The 14,434-nt window shown below is 35.7% G+C and overlaps 1 protein-coding gene across 3 annotated transcripts in view; it reads left to right on the top strand.

Annotated features, from left to right (window-relative positions):
• Positions 1-2,917: 2,917 nt before the first annotated feature.
• Positions 2,918-14,434, top strand: part of phactr2 (phosphatase and actin regulator 2) — a 53,203-nt gene continuing 41,686 nt past the window's right edge. For 2 of the 3 annotated variants that reach the window (XM_028469470.1, XM_028469465.1), the window contains exon 1: positions 2,918-3,179. In XM_028469470.1, the coding sequence (XP_028325271.1) occupies positions 3,041-3,179 (139 nt within the window). In that variant the 5' untranslated portion in view covers positions 2,918-3,040. Of the gene's footprint in view, positions 3,180-11,359; positions 11,482-14,434 lie in introns of those variants that run through there. The other variant, XM_028469467.1, reaches the window with a different exon arrangement.

The following is a 14,434-nucleotide window of genomic DNA, read 5'->3' as shown; positions in this document are numbered from 1 at the left end:
TTGACGTGACCTTGACTTTGACATTTAAAAAAGGTCGACTGCACATCCTTGACATTGCCCCTATGAGATGACATACGTGTCATTAGTGCTGCATTAATAGCCTAGGAGGAGTTCCAGGACAAAAGAGTTGCAGAAGAAAAATAATGATAACTCCTACGAGAACAATTTTATATATATATATATATATATACAGTATATGTAAATGTGAGTTCTAGTTGGATTTTGTTCCATGTGACTAAATTATATTTTGTTTTCATTATTCAACGAAAATATCAATATATTTTGTCATAGTTTCCGTCCACATGTATTGTCTTTAATTAGTCATAGTGTAGTTATTGTCACTTAAAAATATATTCAGTCAATGAACACAATGACAAAAATATTTAGTCAACAAAATTAACACTGGAGATGAGATGGTTTTCTTTTTATTATTATTATTATTCTAAGTAATAAAAATGTCATCACAAAATTTCATACTGGTTTCAATATGAAAATAATTGGAAACTATTTTGTAAAGTGAAACCGTATAGATATGGTGAATAAACTATAATATTAATGACAATACTAATAGTAGTATTAATACTAAAATTAATAATCATTGCAGTAATTCATAGGGATGTTGGAAATAAGCTTTTTGCTGATATCCGATATGCCAATTTTGTCCAAAATTAAATTTATGATATTACCTGACCCCACTACCTAGGTCACATAATATACATCTCCATGGAAACAACATGGCTACTTTTAATACGATGCACCTCTGGATGTATTCCACCAATAACCATAATCTGAGCAAAATAAGAATACTTGTTGAGCTTCAGTTAAGGAAAAATACCATATTTGCATTTATTATGTTGTCTCAAACAACTGCACATATCAATTTTTTCAATATCAATAGAAAAACCATTCCCAATGTAGACAATATTACATTTGATGAATTTCGGTGGGCCGATACTGGACTAAAAGACTGTAAATTCATTTAAAAATACACTGATATTAATTATTTTGTATGTTTCGGATGATTGTTTGAGCTAACCAACAAGAAATTGACTTTTTAAAGTATAGAATAAATAAATAAATAAATATTTTATAAAGATTGACTTGATTAAAATTAGATCCGAGTGAGAGCTGTGGTCTTTTTTATCCTTCGTTGGTAAAATAAATAAATAAAACAAAAAAAAAATCTGCAACGAGCACTGTGGGTGACATCCAGAAGTCAAACACATATAGTTGAATCAGCGCCATCCAGTGGATTCTTTAGTCATTACAGCGTTGTTTAAAGTCCTATGTCTGAATTTTTGCTGTTTTCATCAGCTGTTTGCATGTGTTTGATCTTTTCAAAATAAAACGACTATGTGTATGTTTCCTGTTTGTTAAAGATGCAGAAACCATTAGGAATTTCAGGAGAATATATTGTCAGAGGAGGACCCCTCTCATAATCCTCACATCAATTACGATACATGTTAACATAAAAGCCACATGTAATCCTAGATTACGTACTAAATCTCAGTTTTTATTGAATGGGTAAACATAAAAAATAAAAAAATAATAATTTGTGCTTCACACCTTTTTATAAAGAGGGCTGATTTACATTTAGAAATTCTTATTAAAATAGGAAATGCATGCAAAGCAGAGCCATTTGGGGCCCTATCATGGCTTATGGGGCCCCATGCAGATACAAAGTCTGCCTATAGCCAGAAACACCAGTGATAAAATAGTGGTTCCCAATCTTTTTTGGATCATGGCCCCATTTTGATATCAAGAATTTCTGGTGACTTTTTTTCCTTCTAGAATTAGCTTTTGATCAAGTTTGTTATACTATATTACAAATACAGAGTTGTCAGTATTAGTAACAAGTTGTGCTAGCTCAGATATTCATATACTGCACTTTATTATTGTTATCATTTTTAAAGTAGGTATAGAATACAGATGTTTAAGATTGTGTTGTTTTATTTTGTAAAACAATAATAACAAATGTAATCAGTAATTGTTTTAATTTTTATTAAGAATTACTAGACATTTTAGGCAACCCCATCTAAACTCCAGGTGACCCCAAAGTTGAAAAACACTGAACTAGTGCATGTAACAGGTCCATCCCCCCATCCTATTCAGTATTTAGCACTTTTTGCTCAGTTTTTACAATTTTACATTTATACATTATTCTATGTATTCCTGACTGATGGTCCATGTACCTCTGTTTTAGAATATCCTACTGTAAATCAGTTATTTCAGTGGCAGCGAACAAACCAGGAATACTATCATTACAATTCATTACTAGATGACTTAAATAATTTTATGTGTTAAACTGTGTAATTAGCAGTGTAGAAAAAGAAATCTATTATTATTATTATTATTAGATATGGACATCACAATTACATTAGTTTAGATTTATTGTTTTCAGTGTGTTAGCACATGTGCTAATTTACAACACCTGTCCACAGGAGGCTTTTAAAAAGGTTAAAAGTAGAATAATAAGAAAGTAAGGAGGAAATATGCAGCACTGCACAAAACATTACAAAAAGAAAAGCAATATTCAAAGTTAAATATTAGTTCTAGGGCAGAGACAACACAGACAAGTGAGAAACTATGTAAAACTATTCATGTGAACATGTGATTTTAGCCATTTTTTGAGTCCATTGTTATGTTCACTGTTTGTATTTGTATTTCTGGTTTAACATGAGATCCAGGAGTCAACCAAACATCTGGCCTGTTAGTAATCTAGGATTACTTACTCTGTGTGAGGAAACAGGTTCAGCAAATCTCAGTGAAGGCATCTGCCAATGTCAAGCTTTCTTCATCACATTTCACACTCATTACTCAACATGTCAGTCAGATGCAAAGATGGGCGTGAGCAACCACAGGAAGCCCCATAAATAACACACACAAACACACTCACACACACATATACGGATGTACGACTCACATCTGCACCATCATCAGAAGGAGAAGCTGCTGTTGAACATTGTCAGATTAATGTGTTCCTGACAGTGTTGGGACAGCTCCTGCTCCTTCCTGCAGGCCGCTTTGACCTTGAGGGGCAATGGCAGCAAAGCAGAGGGACTCCTTCCCTGAGTTGAAGTCCTTTCCCCAGTTGTGGCCCCCACCGAGGGTCCGGTCCCTCAGTGACACCTTAGGCTTTCACTCCAGATTGTTGTTCAGGATCCGGGGAAGTCGCTCAGGTAAGACAGTCTGAAGAGTCATTTTTAACCCTCCTATTATCCTCAAATATCACTAACACATTTTACTCTTGGGGTCAATCTGACCCCAGGGATATTTGCCTTCAGAAAAAAGATTTTCAGACAATTGTTGACCAAGTTTTTTTTGTGTCAGGCACTTTGTTTATTTGTTGAATACATATAGAACTCCTTGATAATGACACCTTGACCTGTCTATAGTGTTCTCAAGTTTTACACAGCTAAAACAGCTGGGGTCAATTTGACCCCAGAGGAACACCAATACGTGTAATATGCATTCAGCACATTGAAAAATTATTATGATACCCATCAAATTAGGAAAAAGTCATAAAATATGAAGCAAAAAAAAAAAAAGCGTAATTTATTGATTTTTTTGAATGATAAACATTGATCACGAGAGTATGAACCTTATTGGTTGTGGTGATGATATGACCTTTTTCTGCAGCGCCACCTTCAGGTCAATGGGGATGTAAGCTCATACATGGGTCACACACAGACAGACACGTTTCACACAGCTAAAACAGCTTGGGGTCAATTTGACCCCAGAGGAACATCAGTGCGTGCAATATGTGTTCATTATGCTTAATACATTGTACCCACCAAACTAAGAAAAGCCATGAAATATAGAGCATAAAAAAAGTTGACAATTGATTTTTTGAATAATAAACATCAAATGAGGTCAAATTGACCCCAAGGATAACAGGAGGGTTAAACAGGAGGCAAACATTAACCAAAAATGACATGTTTCTACCAGTTTAAGAATGATTTGTAAACTAGTCGGATACAACATTTCTATCCTGACATTTTTACTTTTGGTTTTACAAGTTAAACCAGAAACTTCTTGGCACACAGCTTCTTTAAATCAAGTCAAGCAACAGTGGCGCCTTGTTGTCAAACCTTTTTCTCTCACACTCCCGATTTATATTCTATCTACTGTTTTTCAACCTTTCATGTGGGGTCTCCTGGAATGTGTTGAAAAATAATTACTGAATAAAAGAATATTTTTAAAACACTTTAGTTCTTATTATTTTTCAAATTAAAACACAACACTCGACCTTGAACAACTGTACTCAGTGCTTTCCCTTTGTCAGATATACTGTAAATCTAGTTCAAATAAATGCAGAAGAAAGACAAAAAGGAAGAAAAAGAAAAAAAAATGGTATAAAAATATCTGGGTAACACATTTTATACCTGACATTACGCTGTCATTATATGTCTTTAGTGTGACTAAGGTGTCATAAAGGCTGTCATTAAGTGTTGTTCGCTAAATTATGACACATGTGGAGCTATGTTGGCATTTTTTGGGTTATGGGGAGGCATCTAGTGGCGTTAGGTAGGGTTAGGGTTAGGGTAACAAATGACACTTAATGACAGCCTTTACAACACCTTATTCTGGCTAATTACAGGTGTCATGTTATAATAATGACAGCTGTTACATGATTAATGAAATAATATATCAGCCTTTTTGTATAAAACTTCAAGTAAAGTATTACCAATATCTTGTCACTTTCTGCACTAATCCTGGCTACTGTGTATGCGTTACAAATGTGATCAAATACTAATTAAAGAAAAAAGTTATTTGGGGACACCAGAATTTTGTAATATAAAAATGGGGTTGCGATCCAAAAAGAGGTTGTGAACCACTGCATTCACATTAGGCAGCGCTGCTTTGTCAATAAACACTCTGCTATGATGACATGCGTCATTCATTCCTGTGACTGTTTGTTTTTCCAAGAAGCGCGGTGTGTTTTCACGCGTGGGCTTCAATAATATGTCATTTTTCTGGCTTCGTGTGACACTTTCTCTGCATTTCAAGTTTGGCTTCACCTCAGTGATCTAAGCCACTTCCTGTCAGGGCCTTGTCATTTTTCTATACAAACTTGTTTTCAGCCCACAGTACCGCTCTCTGTCCCATTACCACACCTATTCTGACATCCTGCTGGCTGCAAGTTTGGCAATAAACAGCTATTACGCACGAGCGCTGGCCACCTTCTACGAGTGTGTTTATTTTTATTTTAAAATGTGTGCTATTAAATCCCATCGCTGTGTTCTCTTGCTGCCACAAGCTGTGCATTGTGTTTGTTGCACAGATGTAATTACAGGAAACGATTGCAGACAGGGCCAATTAGAAAATCAGTTAGTTATTTATATCCGCAACCTGGTTTTGAACTTTATTATTCGCACTTGGCTGAGTCTGACATAAACAACTTCAGCTAAATGCCTGCCATATATTGTGTAGCATACAGCAGCACTATCAGGTGGGGCTTTATTTAAAAAATGTTACAGTGCAGCTGCTTTTTGTCCATTCTCTCTAGCTTCAAATCAAAAAAACATTAGTTCATCCCTGTTTTTTACTCGTTTTATCCAAACTAGGGAATCAAATGTTGGAGCCCGCCAGCTCAATACAGGGTAAAATTCATAATTTAAACATATCTGCTTTAAAGTTTGAATCTAAAGCAGAGATGGACAACTTTTACTACAGCGAGGGCCACAAAAATGTGATTGTTTGATCTGTGGGCCAAATTATCAAAATTCATGTCAGTATTTATTGCATTTTATTTATTTGAATTAGGACATTAAATATTGATCAATGTGTCAAGAAACAGAGTCATCATGAATATTTAATATTAGTATTGAGATTAATGAACATCCGGAGTATTAATACAGGAAACAGCAAAGGGTTTGGTTTTTATTTCTGCTGTTTTATGTGTCTTTTGATTCATTTAATATATATATATATATATATATATATATATATATATATTTTTTTTTTTTTTTTTTTTTTTTTTTTTTTCTCATTTTATGTGTTTTTGTTGGCGCTTCATATTTTTCAGTTGTTTTTTTTTTTGTATATTTTGGTAGCCAATTTATGTATTTTCATTGTCGTTCTATATTTTTCTGATATTTGTGTAGTCATTTAATGTATCTTTGTTATCCTTATCCTATATTTGGTTTATTATGTTTTTGAAGTATGTTTTTGTGTATTTGGTAACCGTTTTGTTTCTTGTCCTGTTATTTTGTGTGTTATTTTACCAAGGGCCACATGTGGCTCCTGAGCCGCCAGTTGCTTATGCCTTATTTAAAAAATCCCTTTTCAGGTTGGCATTATTTAAGTTTATGTCACAGTTTGAGCAGCAGGGGGTGCTCTTTCAGCTTTGTTTATTTTGCCATTTCCGTTTGTAAGTATCAATATCAGTAAAGGGCAGAGTTCCTGTATGTATAATATATCCTTTAATTAACCAAGTGGGTCTCATTGAAATATAACTCTCTCTAATGAGGCCTGCAAGAGCAACAAAAAATAAATAATATATATATATATAAATACAACAATGTTGCATATAGCATTGTTCGACCTAGTGCATTTATTATAGCCTAATTAAGTGTTTCTTTCTGCTTGTTTTGTATTAGCAGTTCTATTCTACTCATTAATTTACACAGGATCGTGGGTGGGCTCAGCTGAGGCAGTTCTCTTTTGTCCTTTAGTAAATAACATGCTGCTCCCCAGATGGGGACTGGATTGCTCTTGTAATTAGACGTTTGCTTTATGCAAGAGACAGGAATAAATAAAAAAAAATAAAAAAAAATAAATAAATAAAAACACGTCACCCCAAGTCAATGTAAACAAAGCAAATCAAACACACTTGAGGGTTTGAGGGTCAAACGCTCAATAACATAAGACAGTAGGATAGAGATAATGGGAAACGATGGAGAGGATAAAATGCAGAACGAGATATAAAGACAGGATGATGAAGGATGAGGAGGGGAAGAAAAGAAAAAAGGCAGAAAAGCAAAGAGGAGAACAATAAAGGAGTGTCAGCTGCTTGGTATTTGCTGTGCTCCTTGTGGGTACTCTCCTCGAAATAACATTGATTACAGAGCCTTTTAGTCTGCACTGACTATTAGTTAAAACGTACTGTTGAGCAGAGAGTGGCTCATCCTCCACCAGTGCCCCCACACAGTGTATTCTTAGCCCACATTGTGGTTTCTCTAACAGCCGACTGACATTTAGAGCATCTTTCCTCTCAACTTTAACTGTAATCTATTGCAAACGTGTCCCAACGTCAATGCATTATTGCTTTAATTCAATCATAATCAGCATTAACCCTCCTATTATCCCCAAATATCACTAACACATTTTATCCTTGGGGTCAATCTGACCCCAGGGATATTTGCCTCCAGAAGATGTTTTTTTTTTTTTTTTTTTAAAAGTGTTGACCAAGTTTTTGTGTCAGGCACTTTGTTTATTTGTTGAACACACACTGTAAATAACTCCTTGATAATTAAACCTTGACCAGAATTGATTTATCTTGAATAGTTTTCATTTAAATCTTCTTAAATGTACTGACAACATTAATGACCACAAGAGTATGAATCCTATTGGTTGTGGCGATGATATGACCTTTCCGGTAGCGCCACCATCAGGTCAAACTTTCAGCTTTTAGAGTTAGTGTATCTTTTCTAATTTGGGGAGTGAATTAATCAAATTTATATAGTTTGGGAACCCCAATTTCCTCTCATAAACACATTTATTCACGTGACTATTCGTACGGTTGTGGTATCAATATACCGACATTCTATCCGTACGCAGCGCCCCTATCTGGCCAGTTTAGGTCACGTGACTAAGTCTAAACCTTACCCTAAACCTAACCCTAGCCCTAACCCTAAACCTAAACCTAAACCTAAACCTAAACCTAAACCTAAACCCTAGCCCTAACCCTAAGACACTACGTACTGTACTTGTACCGGGGGTTGTCCGTACGGCAACTGTATAAATAGACACTTTGTATTTTTTTATCCCCTTTTTGTAACATATTTGGGGTTATTAACTATAAAGTCCTCTGTCTCAGACACATTGTCCTCTACGTCACTTTCACTGTGAAAGAGCTGACAGACAGACAAGTTTTACACATCTAATACAGCTTGGTGTCAAATTGACCCCCAGAGGAACACCAATAATGCACGCAATGCATTTATCACATTGAAAAAATCTCACAATATTTTTTTTTATATTGTACCCATCAAATTAGGAAAAGTCATGAAATATGATGAAGTCAACTATTATTCTTTAATTGATAAACATTGAATGGGGTCAAATTGACCCCAAGGGTCATAGGAAGGTTTACTTCTTTAACGTTTTGATTTGGCTCGTCAAACTCACTCAAGTCCATTTTCTTACCTTTGTCGTTCATAAAGTCCAATGTTTACTTGTTTTTTTTTTTTTTGCATATACCACCTGGAAAGATATGGGATAATAATATTATAATCATAGTGACTAGTCATAGTCGCATGTTTATGCTTCTGTCCATTCACTCTTTTCAATAAATCCATGTCTTCTTGGTTATTGGCATGTTGCAATTAACTTGAATAGATGCACATATCCCATATCCATGTCTTCTATGGCTCTTATTAAATAAATAATAGTCTCGGCTTGAGTCAGGGCGGCCATATTAGATTATGTCGTTACCGGTGCATCATCGCGACAAGAAGAGCATGCACAGAATGACCGGAATTAACTTAAAACGGAATTAAATGTTTACAAGTACAAGGAATTGTTTGATTATTTAATTAAAATTGGAATATACCAGCCACCTAATTTGGATTAGGAATCAAATTTTTATTCGGAATTAAGTGTTTACAAGGTCAGTTTAAAGAGGATTGAACTTTTATTCTGAATTAAAGGGGAATTAAAGCTCTCCTGTAAACTTGGCCAGTGTTATGTCCGTTTTTGGTGAGTTGTTTCATTGGGTGGGATCAAAACTCAAAGTCTCCCATGTTGTCCACGCCCCTACCTTGTCTCTGCACAGCAACTCTGTGTGGTTACTTGCTAAGCCTTTAACTCTGTTAGTAATTGCTTTGCTGCGAATGGACATAATACAAACACAGCCTGTAATGACACGGTGTACACACAGGAAGAGTGTGTTTGAGAACGAGCAAACATGTAATCGTCACATGACGTGTGTCAATCATTTGTGTTCAGATGAGTACAGGACAGAGAAAAGTAACTCATGGCTAATGAGCAAAAGTTGATGATAAAGGAGTATAGATGGGAGGATGACTGCACTAAATGGCATACAGCGTAGCTGCTTTTGTCAATCACCTAATGGCTGAGAGAGCATTAAGCCTGTTTCATGGTCAGGTTGACTTTAATTGTTTGCTTTGCCTTGTATACACACACCTCATCTGTTCATTCAGTCTATCAGTCTAGGTTTTACTTTGGTCTTGATAGAGATGCTTTTTTTCCCATGAACTCTAAGCTTTGCAAACTCAACCAGATAAACTAAATTAACATGGGATCATGTGCAACTTTTGGACTTTCAGGAAATAATAACATGAGTTCAGATTGCTCTTACTGTAATGTGAAACCTTCTTCTTGCTTGTATTCAGTGACCCTGTATTTCTGGGTGTTGCATTCTAGCCTTGTTTATACCTCGATGATGCAATTACTGGTGTGCTGTGGTCTCCAGGTGTTCTTGATGACTGGGCAGTATTTTCAGTTGCTAAGTAACAGAAGACAAAAGAATACAGTGGGAAACTAGATTAAAAAAAGTTAGATAGATATAGTTTCGGAGATTGAGTGATTGCGACACAGAGTAGGGGTTCTCAACCTTGAGGTCAGGACCCCATTTGTGGTCGCGAGACACTGGGAGGGGGTTGTTAAATGTTTTCAAGAAACAAAAAATATTTTCAGAACAATTTCAGCCCATTTTTGCTGATTTCTATACTTTTTCTGCAACGACAGCCAACTTTTAATCTATTTTCATCACTTTTTCTTGCCATATTTTGTTCCTTTTAAAGAATTTATTCTACATTACTCCCATTTCTGCCACTTCATCAAATTTCAATGCCTTTTTTACACTATTTTTCCACTTTCAAGACATATTTGGCACTTATGAACCCATTTCACCACCTTTTCCACCATTTTGGTCACTTTTAACCCACCATATAAGGATTTGCATCTGTAATATGACTATATACTATGGCACAAATAATAATAAACATCCTGGATAACAGTCAATATTATTCAGATTAATAAATGACTGTGGTTATCACAGATTCATAGAACAATGGACCACAATGAGGGGGCTGTGGGCTGAAAAGGTAGAGAATTACTGACATAAAGTATATAAACAGCATATGCTAAAAGCAATTCTGAACAACATAAGTGTGTAGGGAACACATGCTCACCACAAATGAGGAATAATGCTTAGTGTGATAAAGTGCCTAAATAAATAACATTATCACATAAATGACAAATACTGACTGAATGAGCGACTGACCCATGCAATCAAAGATAAAAATAGTCCCACTTCCTGTCATTAAATGAAAAATATAAACACAGTATAACTCAACAAATCTTCCATTTATCACTTCCGGTATTCTAATGATATACAGCACTTACATTATTTTAACAGAACTAAATCAACTACAAAGGCAATACAGCTGTGATAATGATCTCCTTTTCAATTTTATCTTTTTTTTTTGTTGCTTATTTTATATTCAAATACTTGTTCTAGTTGTTGATTCTTTCTCTACTTCTCAGAACATGAAAAGCACAGTTAAATGATCACTGAGTGTGTTCTAACCCAGACCTTTTCCTAAACAAGCCACACTACAGAACTCACTCACAGGTGCTGTCCCTTAGAGGAGAAAAAGACAAAAGTGGCTCATATTGTGCAGCTGTGTGGCATTTTGCATCAGTAAAAAAAAAAAACCCACAATTGTCTTTCTGGTAATACTTCATTGAGTTAAAAGTATCGAGAACTATATTGTATATCACTATTTTGAAAAGACATGACTTTTGGTCCATATCGCCCAACCCTAATTTCAACCCTATCTTTTGTGTTTCCATCTGAGGGTCCTCTCTTTATCCAATAACGGAGAGATGAGGGAAAAATAATTGAGGATGGAGCCAGACTTCATAGCAAGAAGAAGAAGGGAGTGAGATGGAGATAAACGCAGGCCCAGATGTAGACTAGGAGGGCGAATAAGGACCTGAGATGGAAACAAACATTAACTTTTAATGTTCTTTATTGGAGCGAGGGGGATGGAGAGAGGGGGGAGGAGACAATTGTAGATAGTGGAGTGAGACTGAAGGAGACAGTGAGGGAGGAAGGGATGTAGATAGAGAGAAAGAAAGGGAGTGGATAGACAGTAGATGTGAAAAGGAAAAGGGGAGGAGGGTATATTCAAAGGTGGGAGGGAGACGGAGAGGTTGTGTCGGGAAGAGGTAAAGATCAGCTCTCACACTGCTGATAGCTTTCCCAGGGTCAAGTCATGGAACATGATGGTGAGCTCTCTCTCTCCTTATGTAACACTTCCTTCTTTACCTCTGTGCGTATATATATATATATATATATATATATATATATATATATATATATATATATATATATATATATAAGTATATGTCTGCTGTCTCATTGTGTAGTAGTGTAACTAGGAACCAGGGCTTCAATAGAAAGATACAATAGGAGCTTCTTTTTCCTTCTACTGTTCAGAGATTATACTGTAATTGTGAGGAAAGATAATGAACACAGAGAACCCTTTAACGGGGAGATAAAAGCAGTTGGTAATACAATTAAATGTTTCAGAATCAAGATATCTGATTCTTTTGGAACATGAGCTTTTCTTTGTGTGAGTGTCAGAAGTCTGAGTGCTGTACTGGTACAAATAAGGAAACTTTAATCAAACTTCTGCCATATTGTGAGGAGCCTATTTGGTTATTAAATGCTGATTCTCCAGTCTTATAAAGCAAAGATGATTGCATGTTTTACTGAAAGAGGATTTAAGGTTTTGTTAAACTGAAAAAAACACCAAAATCACTGTTATTTTTTTTAAAAAAAGAAACTGTGTATATCTAGTTTTTTCTTCCAAGAAATCCTTAATGGACTGGGCTTGGCTATGTCTCTATTAAATGAAAATGCATAGGTGAGTGCTATAGAGCATCTTAACTACAATATTCTACATCCTGTTGAGAGTCATTGCTTTAATGTAAAAATATCGGAGCTGATCCTTACACATTATTACCATCTCACATGAGCTTTATAGCAACGATTCCCATCGTGTCACGTTTTGTAAGCACTGATGGCGGTTTAATGGAATGTAAATGTGCTTACAACACACCTTACATGCTCTGTGACTTTGTAAATCCCTTTTTTGCAAGTTAAATCAGTGTGTGCAGACAGTGCATGGGTACTTGTGTAACGCTTCTGCGTATAAATCTGTGAGACTGGTTGTTAAATATTGAGTTTATATTACCTGTTTGGAATAAGCAAAGCAAAAAAAAATCTGAATATACATATTAGAGAATATCTGGAGAGTTGGAGCTTACTTATGGGACGCTGTTTGTTTACCGGTGTGCGAGTAGACTTTAGTAGTGAAGCAAAAAGTGTCACTAGTAAATCAAGTAAGCATTATATGCTAATAAAGGGGCGGGGGAAATGAAATCCTGGCTTGTCATTGGCTTTAGAATTATATTCCAAACCAATCAGAAAGCTTCATTTGGTTATAATCCCTCCTACTTAATTTGCATTAGCTCTACTTGTACTACTAATATTTTTTTTGGCTTTAATTGTACTACTAGTGTTCTAAAACCGTACTAGTGTACTAGTAGTGTGAGTTGACCTTACCAGTTAAAGTAAAATCATCCACTAGTAGACAATTTTGTGTTACTATCCTTACTAGTAAAGCTTATAGTTTTTACTATACATATTTAAGTCTACTAATACTAATACTTTTTTGCTTTACTAGTAAAGCGTACTGGTAAAATGAGTACATGTGCTAAAATTTGAGTAGTTTAACAATGGTTGATATCACTGGCATCAGATTTATCAGCTTTCCATATTACATGACATTGCTCAAGTGGTACAGAAGAGGATTAGGGCCAATTATGATGGAGAAAATAATTTTGGGCACATCATAGTATAAAGTCGAAATGTCGAGATTAAAGTTACAATTTTTAGTATAAAGTTGAAATATAATGTCGAGATTAAAGTCGAAATTTTGAAAATGACCTCAAAATACAAAATTGTGTCCAAGGTCTGCTAATGAAGTCAGACCTACGGAAGCTGACGAGGGCCAATTCGCCATAGATGACAAACGTCAGATCGTGGTCGTCTACGAAATGCTGTGTATCGATGAATGCGTTAAACTATACTTCAAAGTTGGTGTCTTAAGGACTTTGTAGAGATATTGCCCAAAACTGAATCTGTTCAGAAGATAAAACCAGTGAAGTTCGGAAGAGGTGGAGCATTCAGTCCCATCTGTGGCTATTGAGGCGCTACGGAAACAGATTAGGGCCTATTTTGATGGAGAGTGTTGTTGTATAGGATGAGTAGGCCCTAGTCCGCTTTCGTAGATTTGACTTTAATAGCAAACCATGGACTTCATTCTCAAAATTTCAACAATAATCTCAACATTTCAACTTTATTCTTGAGATTTCAACTTTAATCTCGACATTTCGACTTTATTCTGAAAAAATTCACTTTAATCTCGACATTTCAACTTTATTCACGACATTTAGACTTTGTTCTTGATTTGCCCAAAATTATTTTCTCCATCAAAAATGGCCCTAATCCACCTCAGTACAAGCGATGGAAGAGGATGTAAGGATAAAAATCTAATGTTTGATTTTCTTAGGTAAAAAGTACTTTGGAGTAGTAAGGTTAGTGAATATTTTTGGCATTAGTTGGTGTTACATCAGTAACCTAGACTTCCCTCAAACACTTGAAGCTAAAAACAACTGCATGCCTCAGTGAAACTGTGCACACCATGTTGTAAAACTAGGTTGTCTCACAGTGACAGTCATCTACTTGTTGGATTCGCACTTTTGCTTCCACAGAAATGTGCTCTCTTGCCATTCACTGAACCTCTTTAAAGTCAAAGTTATTCCCACTGTGGTGAGCTGGTGTTGTTCCTCTATGACTGGCATCATGTCCTTATACTGGCTGCAGGTATTGTAGTAAACCCAGACCAATCCGAGCCACACAGGGATGAGACACACCTCAGTGCGTTCGTTTGCATTATTGGACTTGTGCCAAAGAAGCCATCATCCATCCATGGCAATCCACTTTATTTCCTACAACAGAGATATCCTAGCAGCAGTGCATCATAAGTGATGGGAGGTTCTACCATAGAGTGTCTCTCTCTGTTGAATCTAAGCAGACGTGATGTTATGTAAAGCACGATAAAATGCTCACTGTGTACTTTACACATTCACAAGTGTTCAGCCTTTACTCCTG

The sequence above is a fragment of the Gouania willdenowi genome, chromosome 15 (assembly GCF_900634775.1).
Source record: "Gouania willdenowi chromosome 15, fGouWil2.1, whole genome shotgun sequence".
Lineage (NCBI taxonomy): Eukaryota > Metazoa > Chordata > Actinopteri > Blenniiformes > Gobiesocidae > Gouania > Gouania willdenowi.
The sequence above is the reverse complement of the archived record's forward strand: the minus strand, read 5'-3'. Positions and strand labels throughout refer to the sequence as shown.